Raw genomic sequence first — 25,047 nt, 5'->3', positions numbered from 1 at the left:
CTTGCAATAGGGGTTACGTTTTAACTTAATTCCCTATTAATCATTAGGCTTAGGCTTAAGGAACCAGTAGCACTATGTCTCAAGCGTTTGTAGGAACTGTGTGCGTAGCCCATGATGTCAAGGTCCTACAACGTCAGAATGAGAAAGCCAGAGGAAAGATGAAAGGACCAGCTCATCGAGGGTTAAGATGGCCGCCATTCACTATGCGCCGAATAAAACGGTTTTGCAGTGGGGGCGGAGTGGGAATGGGGACGTCCTTTACTGCCTCTGATAAACGCAAACAATGCAATTAAAAGGCCCATATTAAAGAGAAATCTTATCCATTTCAGAGATCGGCAAATTATTATAAACTGCTTTAGTATTACCTTGTTAAATTGTATTTAGTCATTTGAATGCCCACGTATTTTGGCTTTCTAATAAATTGAATAGAATTGAACAAATGTTCAGACGTTTTTCACTTGACGCCTCAAATGAGGTGGATGCATTGGCTTGGCGCGCTTTCGTATAGGCTACCTCCCATCCGTGGATATTCCCAAGCTTGGGCTCAGAGTGTTTTTTGGACATCCACCAGAGTTTGGCCTCTCTCCATTTGAAATGTGTTTCCAAAATTTGGAATGCAAATGCTTTGTTCACAAGGAGGTGGAATCAGTGTGGAATCTGAAAGCGACGAGTTTTTGATTAATGAGCTTTGAAATGGCTCTCCGGGAGCAAGAAAGGATGCGCGGTACACTGGAAAAGATGGCTAGCTGTGTGTGCAGCCCAACATCTATCGCATCATTTGTAATGTCACAGGGGACTTTTTTCCTCTTCTTCAAATTACAAGTTCTACTGGTTGCTTAATTTCAGCCCTCCTTGATAGGACGAATCAGACCGATGTTGCAGAATTGTGGTGGAAGACTAATGTGGGCCTACAACAAAAATCCACAGTGATATGGATGTGTGATCTGATTCATGTGCTAGTAAGTCAGCGACATTAAGACGAAATGGGGCCCATACTTTGTACAAATAATAAAAAGGAAATTAATAAGCCCCCCGCTTTATCTAAGGGTGAATAATAAGATATGTCTGCTGAATTTAACTGCATGCCTAATTGGGGTGTTTGGTGTGAGCCATGGAAAAGGTGCACACATATGCTACATACTGTATAATACGTCCAGTAACGTTTCTCCAGTGGCTCAAATGCATATTCTCCTCAAATATGCCAGCTCCAAGCAATTCCTAGAATGTGATCATTTACAATGTGCTTCTGATGTAGCTACTTTTGCTGATGGGCAAACGAATTAAAAGAGATCCTTTGTTTACTTTCAGAGCCCTCGATTTAGCCTAGACTACTGTTAGACTACTTCAAAATGGCGACGAGGCAATTTCATTAAATCCTAAACAGCAGTTGAAAAAAAAATATATTTGAACAGTTTTCACAAGTTTCTATGTGTTTGACTTATTTGGAAAATAACTGTGCATTTAACCCATTTCATAAATGTAAGCACTTTATTTACAAAACGTTAAACACAATAAAATATAACATTTCCATATCATTAGTGTTTCATAAATGTATGCATGTACAGTCCAACTAATGAAATAACAATGATAGTGACATGAAAATTGGCAATGAATGACACGAAATGACATGCTGGTGTAGTCTAATATATTCAGTATTTCGATAGGATAGGATGTAGTTGTTTTTCAAAAAGACTTTGACACAAGATTAATCATGAACTTATGTTCATATACTGTAAAATGCCCCATTCATTCCAGATTTACAATTAGGAGTTAGTTCCTACAACAGCAACATACCACCAGCCATTTAAACCATATCTTAAAACTAGCATTCACCAAAACCTGTTTACCTATTGAAGGGCATTATGTCAGAGTCTGTCCAACTATGTTCAAATTCTAGATTTATCCATATAAATATTAATATAATGTAAATTATAAATAATGTGCGATACAAAAATTGTTAAATAATAAATATTGTAAAGGACATAAATGCAGTACAATCTTGGAAAAATAAATAAGACGCCTCAAATGTCGAAAATGTGAACAGAATGTGTAACAGAAAGCTTGATAGTTTTTTTTTTATCTATAAAATCCATCCCTATAAAGATGGGCGTCTACTGTCAGATCTACAGAACTTACCTTCAAGTAATGTTATGACATTTTCAGTCCCCATATTGCGCATTGCACTTCAGAAAACGAACAATTGATAAACGGTCTCCCCTGCGCATCCTCAACAGTCAAGAAAAATGGACAACAGCTATTCTTATAAAATAATTACACAATAGCATTAATAGTAATATCAATAATAATACTGGATAATACACATGACTCGCTTGGAGTGTAATCATATAAATTACTTTAGACTAGTGAGGTAATAAAAGAGCGTAACATAATTTGGGCACACAGATGGAATCCTCACATATTACAAATGCGTTAGTTTAGGCGCTTCCTGAATCCTTCCCTGAGACGCATGGTGGGAGGTGAGGTCTGTATATGTGGGATGGGGGTCACAGGGTCCATGGTGGTGGTTGCCTGGAATCTGAGCGGCACAGCTGTAGTCCACGCTGGCAGATGAGGGATGAGGAAGATGGCCGAGGTTGAACATGGGGCCCGAGGCTGGCATGGAATCAACGAAATTTCCCCCAACGTACACTGGACTGCCTTGCAAATTAGCGTTGGCAAAGCCACCATTGCCTTGCATGCTGTGGTGTTCGTATTCGGAGCCTGGGTACCTTTTCTGTTGCGGTATGCAGCCACCTAATGGTGCCGTGTACGCAGCCAAGCCGTACATGTTTTGCTGGGGTTTAGCGAATGACGGGGGCGAGGGCGCATCATAGCTGAGGCTGTTTACATTTGGGAGCTGACCAGAATATCCAATGTGATTTGGGCCACTTAATGGTGGGCTTCTGTCCGGGGAGTGTCCGATGGGAGAGTGCATTATCCCCTTAGATTTTTGATCCTTTTTGTATTTCATCCTTCTATTTTGAAACCAGATCTTTATTTGGCGCTCTGTGAGATTCAATAAGTTCGCCATCTCCACTCTTCGGGGACGACACAGGTACCGGTTGAAATGGAACTCCTTCTCAAGTTCTACAAGTTGTGCACTAGTGTAGGCAGTTCGGACCCGTTTAGAGGCTGGTCCCGGTGGACTTTTTTCATCACAGCCCTCACCTGCGAAAACATTGTGAATATTATTAAATTATTATGTATACATCGCATATAGCTTTCACAGACTCAACTGCTGAAAAACGTATACATCTGACGAGACATTCATATAAAACACAACGCACACTTAATGCCCACTTATAATGCGGAATACAATGCTTCCCCTTGCGCCCGTGCGCTCACACACACACGCTCACGCACGCACACACACACAAAACACACACGCTCTTTCACACGCTCTCCCTCACACACACACAGACACACACACACACACACACACACACACACACACACACACACACACACAGTAGGCTACCTGCAGGTGTGCAGCTGTTGGATTTCTGTTTTGAGTTCTGTCGAGACTCCTTCATCCACGGGAATATTTGCTTTGTCATGACTGGGGTGGCAGTATTAGAACCATTGTTTGAAGGTGACTTCTTCTTCTGAGATGACGTGTTGCTGGAGTTTGGCGAAGATGCTGACAATGGTGGTGCTTGCTGCTGTTCAACAATAGTCGTTGGTTGGCTGTTACCTTGGCTACTACTTGGTCGCAGGCAGTTGCCATTCATATCATTGTCTTTATGGGTTGGTGGTCGGAGAGTTGTGGTTTGTATTGGACAAACTGGACCCTGATAATCATTTTCAATGTTAGAAGAGGGGTACGGCTGATGACTGGGGCCATAACTGTATGAGTCGGATTTGGGGTAAGAGTAGCTTCCAAACAGTCCAGAATTATCGTAGTAAGTAGCTTTCTGCATCTTGAGGATTCAAACCAAGAAGGCAGCCCTATCCAATGGCATGGGTATTGTTCTATCACGTGATTGGTGTTTCCCACTGCCTCTGTATTGCTTGACCTAAAAAGATAAGAGTATTTAGGCACATTGTATGGGTAATATGAATCAAATGGGCACTTAACGAATTCTGCATCATGATATAAGGCAAAATCTGGTTTGGAAATAACGTTCTAGTAATTAACACCAAGCATTAGCCGAACAATGGTTTTCTTTAGATGCATTATATCTCGCTATTTCACTATTATTTTATAGATTACTTCTTATAAGTTATAAATACGTCTATATAGCCTAGCAAAAATGCATTTAACTGCCGCCTTCATTCTCTTAAATCAAATGACCATACACTTCTTTTCACTTTTGAAGACACAAAAGAGTTAAAGTTTAACTTGTGTCAAAAGATTATCATTGTGAATTAAGCTGAATCAGCATTTGAGACCCACACAATATCCCTTTCACTATCTCATCACAACCCCCTCCCCCCCTTACTCGATGTGAAATTTAACATAATATGAATATATAATATATAATTTAAATCACATGTAAAAAAATAAAATAAATAAATAAATAAATGTCTTGAGAATATATTTTGTTTCAGCTATTTGTTTTACGTTCACATTATTTAAACCTCTTAAATGTCGCGAATGTTTCACCGCTGTGAATTTTTCAGATTCAGTCATTTCAGGTAACTTCATTCAAATGTACATTACTATAGGCTACATGATATTTCATTAACCATCTTAAATGCGTTAGAATAAGAGTTGTATATTATTCTGTGACTGTTATTTCCTCTCCTTGTTCTCACTCAAATCTTCGGTTGGTCCTAAATGGGTGGGTTTCCCTATGCTAATTATCTCATAAATCTGTGCGTAAAATCATTGCGTGCGTTGGTGCAAAACTTTGCTCTTGTTCTGGTACCAAAACCCTTATGGTCTGTAATCAGAATATGAAGGCCAGTTTGCAACATTGTGGCATAGCAGAGCCCAAACAACATACAAAACCACAAATGGCATTTTACCCAACGTACATTTCAAATTGCAGCCCTGGAGTAGCCTACCACAATGGAATGGCCAATGCATGCATGGAGACAAACCAATACAGTAGCTGAGGCAGCTTGAGTGTCCGCGCGGTGCATATCAATGCACCTGTCATTGTGGACCGCAGCAAAATTTATGACTGCAAATGTTATGGTCGTAAACGCCTTAGAAAGGAATGAAAAGAAAAACACTGTTCAAGACTTGCCACCCTCAGAAGTGTAAAACTCTATGCGTAGGAGGAAGGCAAGCAAAAGAATTCCATACTCCGCAAGTTCTCCTATAGCAATAGAGGGGCCGTTTGTATAAATCGAGCCTCAAAAACCATTCTACGTTGATGAAACAAGCTCTCTCAAAAACATCGTCCAAACCACAGAAAAAGAAGAGGGATAATTTTGTTTATAAAGGAGAACGTCGGAATTAACGCAAAGATGGACATACTCTTGTTTCAGAATTCATATTTCACAAGGAGGTGATGACCGGTGAATTTCAATTTCTAAAACAATTACTGCTTGTTCTTAAATGCTGTAATGATCTTGCATAGCCAAATAGAGTATGGAATTGTTCCTTAATGCTATGTCGTGTTCTGCTTAAGAAAAGAGATGATGTTCTGTTGTAACTTGAATGAGACTTAGGCCTACTCTAAATGTTTGCAGGTCAACATGACGAACATTCTTCAATGTTTAAACGGTAGTGTGTTTTGTAAGCGAGCCTCTGGTCAGTAGGCCTAACTACAAAGTAAACACTGTCTGCAGAACTAAGTTAAAAGTCTGTGATTCACATGCCAAATACAGAAAATGTTTATCAACTGCATGGACCTAAAGCCTACTAAGAATATTATTTGGTGCACCTATGAATAACTACAATTAATCAGTGTTAGATATTTGACGTGTTCGTAGGCCTAGATAGGTCTAAGAATTGTATTATGTGTGACATTTCTCATCCTGCATCTCCGTTCCTGAAATAAAGTTATGCTACTCACCGTATTTGTTGCAAATCTGTGTTGTGTTTGACTTTATGCGATTACCATTAAGTCCACTTCGACCTGAAAAAGAAAACAGTACGTTACACAAAACGCTTTATATAGGATGACCATTTTTGAGATTTCATGTTGCATCAATATTTGTATAATATGACTAGCCTATATATTTTTTTCACACTGAGAATAATAAACAGCACCTAACATGGCAACGAAATTAACAAAGAAATACACGTATTTATTTTTTATCATCATTTATCATTTTTTATCATTGTTTCTTTAAACACGTTTGAAGAAACAATCTGGACTACTCAGGAATCACCAAGTGTAACACCTTATTTTCCTGCATTTAAACGAAACAGTTTGTATAATGATAGAAACAAATCTTACACCAGCGATTCTACACAAAGAAGAGCTGGCCAAAATATTTAGCAGTCATAAGCCTTTTGGCTGACCTTTGGCTCTTTCGGCAATAACTCAAAGATTAATGAACAACGAGACGAAGGGGTTCAACTAAGTCACAGTGAAATCCTAACCACAGAACTTTTCAGCAGTGTTTTAAAGCTGAAACACTGCCTGACGATGGGACACATGGCCACTTATGTAGGAGTTATACCTAAAAAATAAGCAATTTAGTATGTGCTTGATGTAAGTTCTTCTTTACTGTTCTGTTATGGAATAGGCTATATTTGAGAATAGAGGATAATGTCTCTGCAATGGTAAAAACATTTTTTTTCCCGTTGAATCACTGTAGTTACGTTTAGATTAAATGACAACATTAAAACACTTAAAAGCGTTAAGGTTGTCTTTTACGTGTGTTTAAAAGCATACAGTGTTGTTTCTGTTGTGAGACATGACCCTCTTTTGAGACAGCAATGTTGTTCGCCTACGCATTGTTACGGTAAGTTTGGTACATACAATGGACTGCTACAAGAATAGTCATGCTGAGAGTTGTTTTTAAAGTGTATAGATATCTGTTATTACTTCATAGTTATCTTTATGTACTCACTCTGCGCTTTGGGTCGAACGTTTTGTCGTCAAACATTTCATCTCGAACGTTTAGAAATAGTAGAGGAAAATAACATCACTTGCGCGTCCCTGCATGGTAGGATATATTCCATATCTTGTTCAACATTTGTTAAAAGCTCTGCATACTCATTTATCAAAGTTTGTGAATGTGATAACATTAACGCTGAATTTCTGCAAAGGTTTTAGGAATTAGTGGATATTTTAGTAGTCCTATTAGTAATTTGAATCTTATCGCTTACTTCGCAGGTCGGTAGGCTATGTAGCTTGCATAGCTTGCATAATAGCAGTTAGTAGCATGTTACTATTATAATATGTTGTCTCTAAGACGTAAAACCTAAACATGTTTCTCAAATCATTGTTTCGAGCATCTTTGACTGCATCCTATATTTGTGGGGATATTCAGGCTTTTCCATTAGGCCTATACAAGCGCATTTTAGTAAGAAATCAGTGAAGCAAAATTATGTAGAATTACTTGAAAAACTATAGGCTACATTATCATACTTATCATAGCCCTGCAAAGTAAAAAATAAAATAAAAAAAACAGTCAGCCCGAATAATATTGTTAATTGTGAGTTAATGTTTATTTCCAATAGGCTACACATATATTTAAGGTTAGATATATACAATAGTTCCCACAAAATTGAATAAACATGAATATCAAAAGTGCAAAATTTAATGTGTTTGATTTCATATGTATAGCGTACCTTACTATTAACTATTACATTCAAATCAAACATTTTCATTTGTCCTCATAGCTATAGCAAAAATATTCCTTAAATCCAAATTCAAACAATTGAATCCATAAAAAATATGGTAACATTGCAGGTTAACAAAGCCATATAGTTGAAACCACATAAATCATGTCTAACATCACTGTGACGATAAGACAACAAATTAATGTGATTTACGATCTAACAATCTGGAGTCAGAATGAAAAGTTCCTCTGCCTCTTTTTCCTTTTCTTTTAGTCAGTTTTCATCAAATTGCAATATCAGCTGAAAAAACATCTTCAAAATACATCCGTTCAAACTAACCTTTCAAAGTAGAAGCTCAAAATTGTGAACTTATGTTGAAATTGTATCTCTGGTCCTTAGGACTAAGGCTACATGCGTATAGTTACCGGCAAGATCACCTCCTTTGACTGGAATAAATCATATTTATTCTCTCGCATTATGTAAACCCATGGTTAAAGGTTGCATTTTGCTATGCAATTGCTTACCTGTGAATCAATTTATCATATACTGGTGCTTCTCAGTCTCAATTCTCCCCTGCAGTCTCTAGAATATATCCTTCACCCTTTGTCTGTAGACAATACTGTCCTAAACCTGATCTTGCGGTTTTTCAGACATTTCCATATACCAATGCAGACAGTATTCCCGATAGAATGGAAAGACTCACATTCAGCTACCAATAAAAAGCGAAGAAGGTATCCTTATTCCAAAAAAAATCCCTGGCAATCAATCTCCCATTGATATGTACAGGATTTCAGACAGTCACATAATTGGAGCTAACATTAGGATTTGGGTGTTTCGGAAACCTTTATGATGACAAATAAAGGCACTGCCTTAAAATACAAGCATATTTGTTCACGTGATCTAGATGCCAGATTGTTCTGATTGAAGCTGCTTCTTCAACCAAGTCTTACCTCACAAATCCATTTTTAAAAGGGATAGCGTTTACATCTCCTTATCTGACCTGTGTCTATGATGAAAATGTTCCATTACCCGATATTTCATTCTTTTTCCCCTATTCCGTTGCGATAAATAGAATTTGACCAATTGGTTTAGTTGTGCCATGTCATTGTAATGGTACTAACGTTAATTTACTAATATCTAAGGGGTATAAATATAATTTGTTCTAGGTTATTTGTTTATGTTTGTGGGAACACTTTTTTGCAGTTTTACTACTTTATTTATTTATTACGTGTATTATTTCAGAGAAAATACCATTGAGAGATCTGTGAATTCTTAAAATTACAACATTTAGTATAAACTATATGGTGATATGTATATCTGAATATATTTCTTGAAAATTAGGGTTTAAAAATAATCTATGATACAATATTGTGCATTTTCGTTGCCTTTGGATTCACGGTTTATATGGGAACCCATCTCCATATTGTTTGGCTCTATTTTCTCTCTAAAGCGTAATACTAGGTTATTATAATTGGTGTGAGATATGCATTTTTAGAACTTGAAAACCATGGACGAAGATGTCTCTGGAATTTGATGTAAATAAACCTTTTTCTAAGCCCCTTTTGTCTGTTGTGGCCATCTTCTTACGGTGTTCACCCGCACGGCACTTTTGAGAGTATCAACACAAGGAACGAAAGCAATGTTTTCCTTTTAACCACTGTTTTCGATGTAAATAGAAACATACTTTTAGGTACAATTTGCGAGCTCAAAAATCAATTGGAAGATGGAGATTTACAGCCATATAAGAAGGTGGGGAAGCTGGCCGAGAGGTAATATGTACTGAGGAAAGGATGCAGGACTAGCGTCGCAGCATATGTTCATGGGGTAATAAAAGTGAAAGATTTACAGTCCTCGCCCGGCCCCCCAACAGCCTCGCACCCTTTCAGGAATTACTGAGAATGATTTACAACGAGGCAGATAACTGTCAACTCGCTCAAACACAACTTCCACTACTCTCAGAAATAAATTTAGAATTATGCCCCATTAACAATAAAAACAAATGGTAGAAATGAGGCGTCACTGTTTCCGATTTGTGTGCATGCCATAACGCAGGTACGTTGTTATCCAATGACTATAGTAACATTGAATTTGATTGTATATTATAACATATATTACCACTTTGAAATTCCTTGTTTTTTATTTATCAACTCAGCTCTGGTCACATATTACTACAAGCATTTTGGTGTCTGTAAACTAATGGTTAAATCGCAGTCTATACGAGTATTATAAATCACAGAGGCCCTTGCAAGAAGCCCCCCAAGAACGAGCTATAACTGGACAACAGAACTACATTCATTCTGTGACCACATTTTCACAAATACAACCATGTAAAATAGTAAAGGTGGCTGTAAATCTTTCGATTTGTTCTCACTTGATATGAAACATCACAGTGATGATAGTTGTGTTGTTAGTGATCTCAAACATTGCCTCTCCAGAATAGGCACTGCTTACATGGTATATTTCTTCATATAAAGCACAGCATTGAAGAGACCATTACAACTTCAGTCTGTCTAAGGCGCACTCATCAAAGGGCGCTATTCATCAAATATCTGACAGATATGGTCATTTACCATCTTACTCAAAAAAAGAAGCTAAAATATTTACCTACCAAGCTTCCATTGGTTCAGATGCTGTGCTAAAGTGCTGGCTACAGTTGCGTTGAGTATCGGACCGTTTGGATATTATTTTCTTGGGATCTCTTCAGTTTTCAAGTCTGATAGAGTCCTCGCGATTAATGACGACGCCGTGTTTCTAGGGGACGTGCTGCATTAATTATTTAGACAATCACGTGGTAAGAAATAGAGAGAGGAGCGGTATAGTCTCCGAATTATATCTTCGAATGCAGACAGCACAGTTTAATACATCTTAAGGGGCTGTCTCGCTTGGCAAAAAACGGTTTCTGCGAACAGCTGGAAATCAAATATGGCCGTTTGAAAGCCATTGTGAGCGCGGCGGTGGTGTATTCCTACATTCGGTGCAGTGTCATTGAAAATGGCACTGCCTATGGCTCTCATTTATTGCTTTCAGACATGTAGGTCAATGCACACTGCACATTGTAGGGCAAGTCTGACTTATGATTGCCTTATGTTACATAAAAGGAATTTCATGATGATTTCCATGATTTTGTCAGTATATGGAGACAATACTATAATAATTAATTACATGTTAACCATCATACTGTGGAAATAATAAACATTGAAAGGTTCTTCCAGATGCACCTCATTCTGAAATTAAAAAAACAAATTCAACAGTAAGTGTGATGAAAATCCACAGACATAACAAAAGGTGATGGTGTCTTGGTTGACTTTGTGTTTATTATTACAATAACATAAGGCAACATAAGGTCTCTATGTAAGAGTGCATTTGCTGCAAATCATTTCATATGGGCAGTATGGGTTGCATATACAATGGAATATATGCATTTGCAAACTGAAGATGAAAACGCTTTAGTGTTACGGCCTGAGAGTGACAGTGCGCTATAGGATTTCCCAGCTGAAGCCGGACACAGATACTATATTATAGATTCCGCACACACACACACACACACACACACACACACACACACACACACACACACACACACACACACACACACACACACACACACACGCACTCATATTTATCTCGTTCACGCTCTCTCTCTCTCTCTCTCTCTCTCTCTCTTTCTCTCATACACACACACACACACCTACACTATACACACACAATGAGAGAGGGGGGGGGACAAAGACACGTAAAGAGATTAAACACGTTTTAATACAAGCATGATTCCACTGATTTCTGTTTTGATGACAGTTGATTCAAACCACTCTCATATAAATCTGTGTGGTATGAATCTGACAAATCTATTGAAGAGGCATATGATTTAGTTGCTGCTAGCAAAATGGATTTCAACGTATAGCCTATTACTAGAAGTAAGTCAACAACAATGGCATCAGTTTCATAAAAAGCACAATAAAATTGAAAATATCTGTCAATGTGAATGTAGCTGAATCTAACCAATAGGCCCAATCCTACAGCTCCATACGTAACTTTGCATTCATCAGCAAGGATATTGGATTCGAGTTACGCTGGTGTATCTAATGTAGCCTTTTGTCATTTCATGAAATGATTCCTAATCTTACAGAATGACAATTTCAATTATTACTGAGACCAAGTTTTTAAGATATAGCTTACCAACATATCTTTATAAGGCATAGCTAACAGAAGAGCCCAATTGGACAGGCTCTGTGTGTGTTCTCACTGTGGTCACAAAACCTTTGTTGTCCTATATTCTTCAAAATGGATCTCCTGTTTGAAAGAAATGTCTTACGACAAGATAAGTATTTGCCACCATATAATGCATGTCAAGAAATCTTTATTTTCCCAATAAACTTTTGAATGGCACGTATGCACAACAGTACAGGATAAAAAGCGGGTACAAAAATAAAATCAGATTGCATATTGACATGATGAGACATGATCAGTACCATTTGAGGTGCATCTGGTCGAATAAATATTGGCTTTAGAAAATTACATAAGGGTAAACAAGGTATACAAGCGTTCAATATTCTATAGCAACTCAATACTATAGTGGAAAAGGTCCTCAGATGAAACTCAATGTGAAAAGCGCCTGTGAGAGAAAAGGCTGTAGGTCCGGCGGGTCAAGGGGTTTAGAGGTCAGTCCTCGCGGCTGAAATGTGTCTAAGGCGATAGAACCAGTGTCCTCTGGATGAACCTGCCTCTGGAGCTTTGTCGAAGTTCAGTTAGAATACCTTTTCAACTTCTCATCGTGAAGACTTCAAGAGAGAAGACATCTTCGCAATGCGTGAGCTCCTCGCTTTTTGTCACGAGGACAATGATGGGAATAATACAAGAATATCTATCTTGAAACATGACATGAATGCCGGTTAGATGGGTGTAAATGAGTGCCTATATGGTTAGATTTTAACACCAGCGCATTGACTAAACTATTTTAACTTGCATAAGAAAAAGTGAGACCATGCTAATAATCCACAATAGTTTTACAACTTATTTAGTCTGAAACATGTTCTTTAAACATGTCTAAAACTGCTGTGGGCTTAAGAAAATGTACAAATATTTAATCAAATAAATAATCATAATGAAATGTAAACACTATATTACACGTTGAGTAGGCTATAGTAGGAATTGGGGAAAAACAAATAATTTGTATCCCTCAACATATCTTTGACCAGATAATTTTACATCTGATTAGATATATATTCCAAGGACTAATAGTGAAGCATAATTAACAAATATCAATTCGATGCCAGGAACAAGGGAACTTTCTTGTAAGAGTTTCAGATGCCATATGGGAGAGCCTCTTTAAATGTACACTGTTTACAAAGTTGTCAAGAGAGATTTATAACCGAACAAGAGCACTGAGAAGGGTCTGCACACAGGAATGTCTTGCTTCTAAATAGAATTGAACGCCTTTTTCAAAGTTCTATTTTACAAAAATGATGAGTTAAAAGAAAATTCCACCAGTTAGCACCCAAAACTAAATGTTTCTTTACAACTTACAAAAGTATCAAATGTTGTCACTAGCTGTTACGATATAATGTAACGGTAATTGCACGGATTGTGTGTGCAAGACCTCATTTCATTTTTAGCAATCGTGTGCATCAAATGGAGTTGGTTTTAAAGTTCGATTTAATCATGACAATTAAATAATGACAATGAGTTTTCAGGCCGTGTTCTAGCTGCGTGGGTGCACCTGAGAGGAGCATGAGACTGACTACAATACTGTAGACTGCATATAGAATCAACGGAGGATAAAACGCCTTTAATAAGCAGAAGTCCAAAACGGAAAGTTTTCGTTCGATCAACTGTACCTCTTTGTAGCAGCATGATGCATTCATTTCTTCTGAGTACGTATGTCACAATGGTGGATTTTGACTCAATGAAAAGAGTCAACACTTTGAGGCTTCTTCTGAATGTGTACTGTCATGTGTGACTGGTTCGTGTTAAATGACAATGACCAAAATATCATGTTTTGACACCATGCAAAGTCAAATACAGATCTGTTTGGTATGTACAGTTCACTGGTGAGGAGCCACATGTTCCCATTGTATTCATAAAGTTGTGATATTAGTCTGGTCATCCTTTTGAATACTCTGTAGATGTTGGTTGGAGGCCGATGCAGATCTTCCTTTTGTGTTCGGCAGTTTGTGGTCTTTTTTCCATTTCATTCTTCTGTTTTGAAACCAGATTTTGATCTGACGCTCAGAAAGACAGAGTGTGTGGGCAATCTCTATGCGACGCCGCCTGGTCAGATACCTGTTAAAATGAAATTCTTTTTCTAGTTCCAAAACCTGCTGTCTTGTATATGCTGTCCGTGACCGTTTGATTTCAGGTCCTGTATAATCCGGGTTCACTGTGAGAGACAAAACACGAGAGTGACCAAATGAAGCAGTAAACAAAACACCATCACCTTAGACGGGACGCCAAAACTTCTAGATAAAAACAAAACAAACAATTGATGCTGTAATCGAATGAATGAATTGAAGACCAACCTTTCATGCATTTTGGTAAAATGTGAACTCAATTTAGATCGAACTTCGTCTACACAAAATAAACAAAAACATTAAAAGCAACAGTCATGGGACAAGTGGACTTTTGAATAGCCCTGAGATGGTCAGCTATAGCTAGCGGCCTATTTCCTGAGCAATAAACATTTATGGCTAGTGTAATTGACGGCTCCTTCAAAGACATCCATAAATATTTCACGCATTGATTTTGGAGTGGCTAAAATACTAGACCTGAGCTGGTCCCAAAGAGACGTGTAAGGGAGAAAGTGAATCTTACCCGTAGTAATGTGTACTTTCTTCATCCAGGGGTAAACTACTGCAGGCTGCTTGGCTTGTATCCCGTTTTGGTTCTTTGTGTTTTGTTGTTGTCCACAAGTCCGGGGGCCAGTCGTTTGAACCGGGGGACATTGCTCGGTCTGGGCGGTGAAAGGGCTAGGTTGGTTGGCTCGCTCCTGCACATGACCCCGCGACTGCACTGTAGAGCCCTGCACAGAGTTACAATTGAAGGGCTGCTCGGTGTAGTTTGACCGTGGATAGATCCCTGGATGCTGGAAATCTGTGTCCTGCGATGGACCATAGTATTCCGAGCCCTGGTCAGGTATATAACTATTTTGCGAATATTCCTCACAAGGAGGAAATTTGGGGTCCACATACTTAGAGTTCACCATAAACGAACTCATGGCCATTAATTTCTGAAGGTAGAAAATACTAATTTTTCTCCAGTTGTCTTTTTTTCCTGCCTCCATAAAGCCCTCCTACTTGCTGTCAACTGAATAAAGTTAGGGAACCATGTGACCAGATTGGCCAATCGAGGTAAAGCTAGTCCATTATCGGGTAAATACACACCTAGCAGCAATTTCCACTAACTTCATAAAACACCTCAATTATGTCGAATAAAAGTAAACATCACACAACTGCAATACAAGATTAGTCATGTAGTCCTCCATTGACAAAGAGTAATTTTGCGTCTATGTTTCAAATAGCCTTCAATGTAAATGACGTTTTATTAATTGTGATCCTACAATCAATAAGAAACCATCTGAATTCCACAAATACAGTTTTTACATAGCTATGTGGTCATTTTGATAGTTTTGTGCAAAAAATATGGTTAATATGTTTAATGTTCTACAAACTAAAGCCATGGTGTTTGACAGATAAACAAACAAAAGATACAAAACGTCTCCTGGCACAAAAAGACTGGAATAAAGCCTGGGGACAATTGATGGGGACAGTCTTTGTCAAGAAGGGGTCATCCAAAAGTTACAAGAATCTCATCATTTCATCCCTTTATCCCTTACAAAAGTATCCAAGGAGTCTCTTGTCTAGCAACCAACGCCAAAAAATCAATAATCTAGTGATTGAAATGTTAAAACGAATGAAAATGTACATCGCAAAATGCAATATGTTGATGCCATGATTCAATTTCTAGGTCTACAAATGCGTTTGATTATGGAAAGATACTTTATCTCATGTCAAGTGATATCAAAACGACAAAGTTTGACTGTCCCCACTGACAAGGCAAAAAGTAACTTTCCTTTAGGTGCTATAAGGTAATACAGTATGAAGCCTTTTCTGATGATGTGTTACTTTGTAGCAATATAAATCATTAGATAAGATTACAAGTGCCATTGTTTTGGAATGTGACATTACTTGAGGTTACAGTGCCTACATACTGACAAGACAATATATCAAATATTATTTGTAGTCACCCTAAAACTCAAAATATGGCATCACGCGAGGTGCACTCAATGAAGTGTAATTCATGTATCACAAGATTGATACAAGTCAAAGAAGGTCACCAAACCGAAGTTTTTGCATCGACCATATACTCCCCTAGAATCGAATCTGTGACTGTGATTTTATCACACAAATTCGGTTCTACAGGGTATATATAGACGACGGAATAAGGGTCCCGTCATTTATTTAAATACAACCAGAGTCCAATCATCAATTCAATCTCACAAAAAAGCATCACCTACAACACATTATCATCACAATAAACAACTATAAACACGAAGATTCAAAATAAGGTTGCATGCCTTGGCCACATCATAATCATGCATTAGGATACAGACTCAGGCATTATGAAATTAAGCTTTTCTATTCCAGTGTATTCTATTCCAAGTTCACAGACCGGAAATGCATTCACTCTTATAAAAAAAGATCATGGACTTTTGACGGGGAGGGGGGGGGGGGGGGTAGGGTTAGAGTTAGGCGCAGCAAATAACACAGGTAATCTGAAATTAAAATTACGCTACTCACGTTAGAAAGATTCCGTATAATGAAAAGTAACCAGTGCGACCAGTCAGCGACTGTCCAAAGCTTGAATATCGAGTGGACGTATAAGGCAAAAGGCTAAAGGCCACGAGGTCAAACTAAATCATTTACAAACATATCAAAAAGTTCAATTATTTGTATTTTTTCGACAGCTGAATCCCACATGACCCACAGCTAACCACCACCGCTGGTCTTGCGTATTGAGGTCATGGTTAGGCTACTGAGGAAACCTTATATAGCCTGTTTTATCTCTTACTGGAATTTGGTTAAATAAAACTAAAGATTTCGTTTTATAAAACTTGATTTGTGTCAAAACAGCATTAGTGCCATATAGTTTACAGTAACTGACATTTTTATTCACTGAATAGGTCTGGTATAACGAGTAGCCTAACATAGGCCTGAAGGCTAAACATTGTCTGTTTTTAAGGACAAATTAATGCAATATCAGAAAATAATATCGGGACATTTTATCACACAAGTCAAAACAGTAGAGTCAAAACATTTTTTGCATTTTTTATATTTTGATCTCAAGGGCAAATATAATATTTGTGAATATTGAAAGAAGGATAAAACACTACAAAATTCGTTCTCAAGTGCCACCACATTTTAATATTTGTTAGACAGCGTGACCTTTATTTCACCTTGCCCTGCGACTTGTTCAAACGGGTCAAAGCCGAGATAGGATACCAAGGAACTGATAGAAAAGAATGATATAGTCAGCACTTCGCTTAAAACAAAATTGAACTTGCTATGTTTTCTAATTTGTTAAGCATTTTCACATCTTTGAATTAATTGTATGAAACTAAATGTGCTGATTGCAAGCAGATCATTGAATCATAGGATAATTGAAGAATATGTGTGAATATGTGTGTCAAATCAGCACTGACATAATCTGTAGATATGCTACAGTAAAACTTTTTATCAGAACCTGAATTTATAACCTATATGGACAACAACTCTTAAGAACAATGGAATTCTCATAATCAAAATACAATTACAATCTCAAGAAGTATAAGCCTATTGTAGGCTACTTTAAATATACTATGTAATATGAAATATTGTATCGCATTGATTAAATTCACTGTAGGCCTTAAATCAATGCATTGAGCTGGACTGATGAAAATGGCCAAGAAGATGCAGAAAAGAAAGATCGAGCGAGAATATACTTTAAATTAATTAAAATCAGGCTACTTCATAGAAAAATATATATTTTATATTGGCCAAGCAAAACAGAAATCGTGGATTTTCTTAAAACCTCACGTAAATGATAAACTAAACAATCCATATCACAATTTATAATATATATCACTCAAGCAAATCGTGATATTGGGTCAACTTAATGATATGCTGCCAGATGTAAGAAGAAATATTCTATCCTAGGGGGCGCGATAGAGCATGACTACGTCCATAATGTTTGGTGAGTTGCGGCTCAAAAGACCAGATGATGAGAATTTAAAGTTAATAAATGAATAGACCTATATTATCACAACGCCGACAATAACGTCCTTTAATGAAAGTATGCTCTATGCTATTAAGTCTGCAGTGACAACAGGTTGATATTTCCCCTCCCAAGTCTGAACAGGCCTGCCCATAATGGTAAACTCAAAATGCCTATTATATTTCAAATGTAAGTCTGTGTATAAGCCAAATGGAAATTGTAATTTGTTCACAACAAATCATCCAATAAGATATAACTATATGAGTATAGACCACACAAGCTATGCTTCAGTAGGCTGTACGCTGTGGTTTCTGTTGAACGATTAGGCTTTTGGCACCAAAATAAACGGTATGTGCTAAGTACTCTGACTTATTCAAATGATTCCTCCACGTCCCCCTGTACATATTTACCACTGCAAAATATATCAACATAAACTATTTATCATGGTGTTAATACTCATGTATTTCGAAGCATGTACACAACTAGGCATGAGGCAGACTATATACCTGATGACATCAGCACGCGCATGCCACTGGTAAATGATAAAACAACTTACCGTAAAGACCACCGCAATGTATCGGATACCGTCGAGCAAACGTATCCATGTTTAGACAAAATCAGAGGTTCTCTATACCTATTCAAAGCTCGATTCCAAACCATCTGGACGGTCTTACTAATACACAATGAGAATTATATTTTGGCTTGTCAACTCCCAGGCCATAAAACAAAGTTTAATGGCATCACGTGTTCCCCCACAGCCATTCATGACACCGCACTGGTACAATAAATAACCCTCAAAGTTGCACTTATTCAATAAAGCCGATTACACTGATGTCACTATAAAATAAAAGCGACTGCCATGTGATACGTTTATGCACTAGTCTAAAAAATAGCATAATCAAATTGAAGCGATGTTCGTTTATGTTCGCTATCAGATTGGCATTAGGCCTATTGGTGGAATGAAATATTGACTTTGTAAACAAAAAAAATGAAACAATGTTTTAGCATGCTATAACATAATTTAAAAGTCTAACAAACTATTTGTTTAATTTGTTTTCTCTCTGTGGCATTTTGGCTATATACCCCTTTTAATAACGCCATCAATGCATGATCCCTAATGTGCACACGACTGTTTCTCAGTGTTTGATTGAGGAAATACAACAATAAAACATCCCTGTTAGAGGCAGAGCCTCTGACACCCACATCCTGCAGCAATGTTAGTTGTCTACATCATTAATTCGCCGATACATCCCAGACATAATAGTAGGGCATGTTATGGCAATCATATGTAATAAATGTATAGTACAGAATGCCTATGCACATGAATAACCTCCAACTCTTATCTTGGGCATATACTCCATAGTTCAACAAGACATGCCATAGTGTTCACTATTACAAAATGCAGTTGTGTTACAGAATGTTTTTTGTTTGGATAAACGTGACAGCTATGTACGTCTGGACACAACAAAACAAATGTAGATATGGTTAGTCAACAAGTGGACACTTAATTGTATTTTAAAAGAAATGGAAAGGTGTTCAGTTAGCCCTACGAAAATTTACAAATAAATTGATTGATAATTCAATGAATAAATCACCTCCCATTCTGCCTTCTCCAGAAAAATGCAACCTTTGGTCACATTGTGCAACAACCAATCATATTACAGTTCTGTGACCTACAAGGTAAACGGAATGTGGAATACGAAATGTGGGATCATTGACTCTTGGGCAACAGCGCCTTCTGCTGGAATATAAGAACACTTCATTTTTCGTGACGTTCAGGGTTATTTTTGGGCCATTTGGCGCAAGGCCAACTTGTTGCTCCAGAATTTTAGCAACCACTGCTATATCATGATTTCATGTAAGTATTCATATTGGCCTACATACATATGCACATTATAGTTGTGCCTCTGTATTGGATACAGGGAGGAATCTAGTTCAGACTGCTAAAATGGATGTAATAGCATATGAAGCTAAGTATTTAAATGATTTTGCAATACTGAATTACGTTCATTGTGCACCATTCGTTACAGATTCCGACTTAGCCCTAATAATCAGTCAGAGAAAACTGTTCTGTTGGTCTGTTTGTAATTAATCATATGTATCATATAGGACTTAGTCATACGTCTTAAACATAGATGGTTATGCTGTTTATATCACTAGACCTAGTATATTGATTATACTCAATTTGACCTGGGTCTTATATTTTAATATCGAAGGACTGAATTAAGGACCACTTTATCCATATTCGATTAGGTAATTTCAAATTCAAGAGCAGATTACAGAATATAATCGTGTGTCCTATTTAAATGCTTAGGTTCTACTCCTTCTCATCCCGAGGCCCTCTCTCAGAGCCCTCGTTCGAGGCTTTCTCTCTTTTGCCGCATTGCAGTAAAGCTGTAAATACTTTCGCAGCTGCCTGTCAGGCAACTGTGAAATACTGTCTTTGTTCTGTTGCCCTCATCTCTAGGCAGCTGAAAACAGCTAGGAAAACTGCTGCTCTCACAAGAATACACAACCATTGCATTTAAGAATTTCAATGTTAACATTTTCTCACTGGCGCTTATTTCGATATAGGTAGGCTATTAATTTATTGTTGATCATCCATCCAATGAGGACTGTAAACTGCCATCTTGTTTTGTTCAACTCGTTTAAGATATACACACAATTATTATGACTGTTCATACATTTTCATATTTTACCCACAGCTGCTTTATTCTCAAGTTACCCTAACAGAACGAAAAGTGAAATTCCGCCATACAAAGTCAAAACGATGATGAAACGAATTCACAAGAAGATGAATAATAAAATGAATAGCCTCCACTTCATTTCATAAATCTAAACTTTACAAAATCTCCTGATAGCCAGCTGAATAGGCTCCTCAAAACTCTGATAGGGATCACCTCAGTGACACCATACTATCAATTATGAAGAAACAATGATAAAGATAGAGGCCTACACAACATACACACAGGCTACATTCGTAACCTGCATACATAACATGCGCAAATGTTGCGCAAACATTACCACCTTTAATGGAAAAACCCTGCATGCACTTCAAAGTGAGTAGCCCAAATATTGCGATTAAGGTTATTATTGCATTTAACAATGTGTCAAAAATAACATGGTTAACACTTGTCACAGATAGAACAAAACAATCGAATTTCTTATAGAAACATCGTTATTTGATTGGTACAGATGGCAATATGAAATCGTCTAAATTGAATAGCTTTGAAGTCTTAATTAAAGGCCTACTGGCAGAATGAGTAATCTTAAACATGTCTATTTTAGCTACAGTAGGCTAGATTCAGTCACCATGTCGTCACTATTAGTCTATTGCTGACTTACCCCAGTTCAACGACACAGGAAGTAGATAGAATCAGTTTGCAAATAATTCAAGCAGACTTATAATCATATAAAAATTCTTACCTGACATTGATAGGTAATCCATTTCTCTTTTTGTGTTGACTCTGCGTAAATAATACATACTAATAGAGTAGCCTAATGCAGAGGAGTCTCTCCTTTCGATATGTAGTCAGGTATGCACAGGGCTCTACTCTACTTTAAGTAAATATGAATAGCCTATCGTTATCGAAGCCCTGTGCTACTTACACTTTCAACCAATACAAAATATGTTTGAGAGAGCAGACAGAGCGTTTTGTTTGGGACGCAAGAGAAGCCGAATGCAGAGAAAAAATCGCCTGGGAAATCAGGAAAAGGGCCATGAAGACGTTTGCCTTTTGCACATGACCAGTGGCATCCAATGACAGGCGATAGAGGCACATAAAAAGGTCTATTACCAAGTTGTAAATTGTCCTCTCACAAAAAGGAATTTCGACTGCAGCTATTCCTCCTGGTTTTGCGCATAATAGCAGAGGCCATTTCCAATTCTTCTCTTGAAAGCTATGCAATAAAAATCGTTGGAAAGAGAACGGACAATGATTCCCCTCTATCAAGCATTCGAATTTCGCACACTAGCCTTTAGCAAATAAAAAAAGTTGCCTCGTTTTGAACATGGTTTTACAATTTCGATAGAGAAAATGGGTGTGCTGATACAGAATACTTTAACAGCAATTGTAATTGCATGGCCTTGCTGCTGTTGATGAATTTCAGCATCAGATGATATCCATAATGTGTTAAGTAAATCACATTTATAGCTAATATACAAATAAAGCATGTGCTTGTGAAGTCAGATATAATATAATAGCATATAAAATAGAAAACAACAAATGTCGAGTAGGCCACAATAGTTTTTTCAAGAGGGAAAACGGTATATAGGATAAACACAGGACAAGAGCACTGCAATTATCTGCAGAAAGCTGAGTCAAGTTTTCATTCGTCACATTTCTGCTTACATTTAGCACGACTGAAAACGTCTTGCGTTGGTCAAAATGTGACTTGTTAATGTTATGTAGCCTATGTTCGATATGTTAAGAAACAGATATTCATAACAAAAAACAAACAAAGGTTCCCAACAAAAAAACAAACACATGTAATGTTATCTATGAGGTTAAGGATCAGGTCCAAATAATAATAATATTGGTACCAAAATACCCATAGGCTACTTGAAAAGAAAAGAACGTGTGTGTGTGTGTGTGTGTGTGTGTGTGTGTCGACCTCATATCATTTAACGTAGCATTTTGGCCAATCGCGAATCATTGCCCGCCTGTCTTTATTGTGAAACTAGAATGTTATACATAATATAAGCCAGAGTGTTGTCATATATGTAGCTTTGCTGTAGCCTAATAAACATATTAAAATAAAAATCTAAAATGCTTTCCACTCAGAGGTCCGATTAGATAGATAGATAGATAGATAGATAGATAGATAGATAGATAGATAGATAGATAGATAGATAGATAGATAGATAGATACTTTATTGATCCCCGAGGGGAAATTAAGGCGTTACAGCAGCTCACATCACTAACAACAACAAAATAAAGTGACAATAGAATAATAGAATAAAACAGACATCTGAAACATTATATACAATAAGAACAGTCCAGTATGATTTAACATCCCCCAGCCTGACTCTGATCACCTCGATCGAGCCAGCCGGAGGAGGAATTGTACAGTCTTTTATTGCGGCAGGCAGAAAAGATCTCCTATAGTGCAACGTGGTTGTAGTAATCTGTTGCTAAAGGAGCTTCTCTGCTCTGCCACAGTGTCATATAGGGGATGGGAGGGTTTGTCCATGATGGCCAGGAGTTTGGTCCTCATCCTCCTATTGGCCACCTCCTCCACAGTGTCCAGGGTGACACCGAGGACAGAACCAGCTTTCCTAATAAGCTTGTTCAGACTTTTGGTGTCACCTTCCTTGATGCTGCCCCCCCAGCATACCACCGCGTACAGGACTGCTGGCCACCACTGACTGATAGAACATGTTCAGCAGAGTCCTGCACACGCCAAAGGACCCGAGACACCTCAGGAAATAATGCCGTTTATGGCCGATTATGCCATTACATCACATAATGAAAAAGAGTGTAACTTATTTTCTTAATTGTAACCAACCTTAAATAACTCACAGCCAAAACAAACGTTAGTGACGTGTAGCCTAATATTTTTTAAAAACAGTTAAAAGAAACATTTAGGCCTGTTACACAATTATTGGCATTAGCGCTCTCATGATGAACAACATAGTGCAACACAGTCCCAGGTGGTATCTGTATGCAGCAACAAAGAAGAAAGAATTAACTGCATGACGGAATTGGCTCGTGTGTGTGTTTATTTCGGCATTGAAACTTATGGACATAGATAGACACTTGCAGTTTTATTTGTCGGCAAATAAATAGCCTAGCTTATAATGTTTTCTCGTATGTCTATGGCCTTTGCGCCAGTGTGTATGGGGAACAGCGACCTCTCTTCCCTATCATGTAGATAGGGTCAAGGGAAATTCTCTGTCTAGCGCCAGTGTGAAATTGTCTATCTGCATCCTCTTCACCGGAGCTGGAGGCCAGGGGAGGAGGACAAACCTATAGTTCAGCTCCAGCATGTAGGCCTACTATTAGCATCATGCTAAAATGGTCTGCTAAAAGGGTGTGCACCAACTAAAAGGGACATTTTTTTAAAATGGTGGCACATACGTGATTTGAAAGCTAATTTTACGACAACCAACCTTGAGGTCTCATCCTCAGGAACGTCTGTGGAGGAGACGGGCTTTCATTTAGGCGCTCTGGTGGTTCGCCAGTATTACCACCGGACGATTTATAGTCAGGGTATTGTAGCAGCTCGGTCTCTTGCGGTGTCATAAAGAGTTGCTGTCTCTGTAAGTTATCGTATCTGTGAAATTTAGAGCAGTCGCTATGACACGTAATTCCACAAGGATTCGGTTGATAACCCGCGCTTTTTTGCCTTCTACCATGATTATATAAATTATTGGATCTGAGCAATGTTTAAAACTGGCATCATACCAGGGATGGGCAACTTTTTTGGGGGGGATACAGCAGCTTTAACTATCACAATTCATTCAAGTTCTATCCGATAGAGTTGTTTGCATCATATCTAATCTTTCTAATCTAAACATTGACTTCAATTCAGAGGAATTTGAAACAGTCAGAGAGAGGGAGAGAGAGAGAGAGAGAGAGAGAGAGAGAGAGAGAGAGAGAGAGAGAGAGAGAGAGAGAGAGAGAGAGAGAGTGTGTGTGTGTGTGTGTGTGTGTGTGTGTGTGTGTGTGTGCGTGTGCGTGTGCGTGTGTGTGTGTGAATTGCGGCCCCATCAAAGTTGCCCCTGGCCTAAACATTGCTTAGCCAATATATCCTTGGAAAGTGTGATTATGTTATAGTTGGAAGAAATGCTTTTTCTGGTTGGATAGGGTTTTCTGGTTCTATGATAATAAAACGATTCGAATTTCTTTGTCCCGTCTGATTTTGTTTTTTTAAGCCAATTGATCTATTTAAAGTAGGCTATTAAGGTATTTTGTCATCAAGCAGTCTATAGGCTGTGTCAGTGAACGGTGGAGTGCTGAACATATATCAAGCACACCTACACACATTTGCCGTCTCATTTGATCACAGGACATGAAAGGAAAGTGGGCTGGATAATGTTTTGCTTCGTAATAGTTCCTATATAGACCTAGCTTATGTTATGGGCTAAATTGTGTTATATTATTATCGAA

The 25,047-nt window shown here is 37.8% G+C and overlaps 2 protein-coding genes across 2 annotated transcripts; both read right to left on the bottom strand.

Annotated features, from left to right (window-relative positions):
* Positions 1 to 1,557: 1,557 nt before the first annotated feature.
* On the bottom strand, positions 1,558 to 21,449 carry hoxd3a (homeobox D3a). Its single transcript, XM_083681443.1, has 4 exons — positions 21,362 to 21,449; positions 5,970 to 6,032; positions 3,479 to 4,016; positions 1,558 to 3,168 (listed from the first exon to the last, which is right to left on the bottom strand). The coding sequence occupies exons 3-4, from the start codon at positions 3,918 to 3,920 to the stop codon at positions 2,420 to 2,422; spliced, it is 1,191 nt and encodes a 396-aa protein (XP_083537569.1). The 5' UTR covers positions 3,921 to 4,016; positions 5,970 to 6,032; positions 21,362 to 21,449; the 3' UTR covers positions 1,558 to 2,419.
* hoxd4a (homeobox D4a) lies at positions 11,934 to 14,921 on the bottom strand. Its single transcript, XM_083681444.1, has 2 exons — positions 14,498 to 14,921; positions 11,934 to 14,066 (listed from the first exon to the last, which is right to left on the bottom strand). Exons 1-2 carry the CDS (start codon positions 14,904 to 14,906, stop codon positions 13,765 to 13,767), a joined length of 711 nt encoding a protein of 236 aa, XP_083537570.1. The 5' UTR covers positions 14,907 to 14,921; the 3' UTR covers positions 11,934 to 13,764.
* Positions 21,450 to 25,047: the final 3,598 nt, after the last annotated feature.

This window comes from Argentina silus (assembly GCF_951799395.1).
Source record: "Argentina silus genome assembly, chromosome: 12".
In the NCBI taxonomy this organism is placed as follows: Eukaryota; Metazoa; Chordata; class Actinopteri; order Argentiniformes; family Argentinidae; genus Argentina; species Argentina silus.
Note: the sequence above shows the minus strand (reverse complement) of the source record. Positions and strands in the feature narration are given on the sequence as shown.

Excerpts from the sequence above, each read along its gene's own strand:
- hoxd3a (XM_083681443.1), bottom strand. The coding sequence starts at position 3,920 with ATGCAGAAAGCTACTTACTACGATAATTCTGGACTGTTTGGAAGCTAC. Across the intron at positions 3,169-3,478 it reads CAACAGCTGCACACCTGCAG|GTGAGGGCTGTGATGAAAAA; the intron begins GTAGCCTACTGT and ends ATGTTTTCGCAG.
- hoxd4a (XM_083681444.1), bottom strand. The coding sequence starts at position 14,906 with ATGGCCATGAGTTCGTTTATGGTGAACTCTAAGTATGTGGACCCCAAA. Across the intron at positions 14,067-14,497 it reads GAAAGTACACATTACTACGG|TGAACCCGGATTATACAGGA; the intron begins GTAAGATTCACT and ends TGTCTCTCACAG.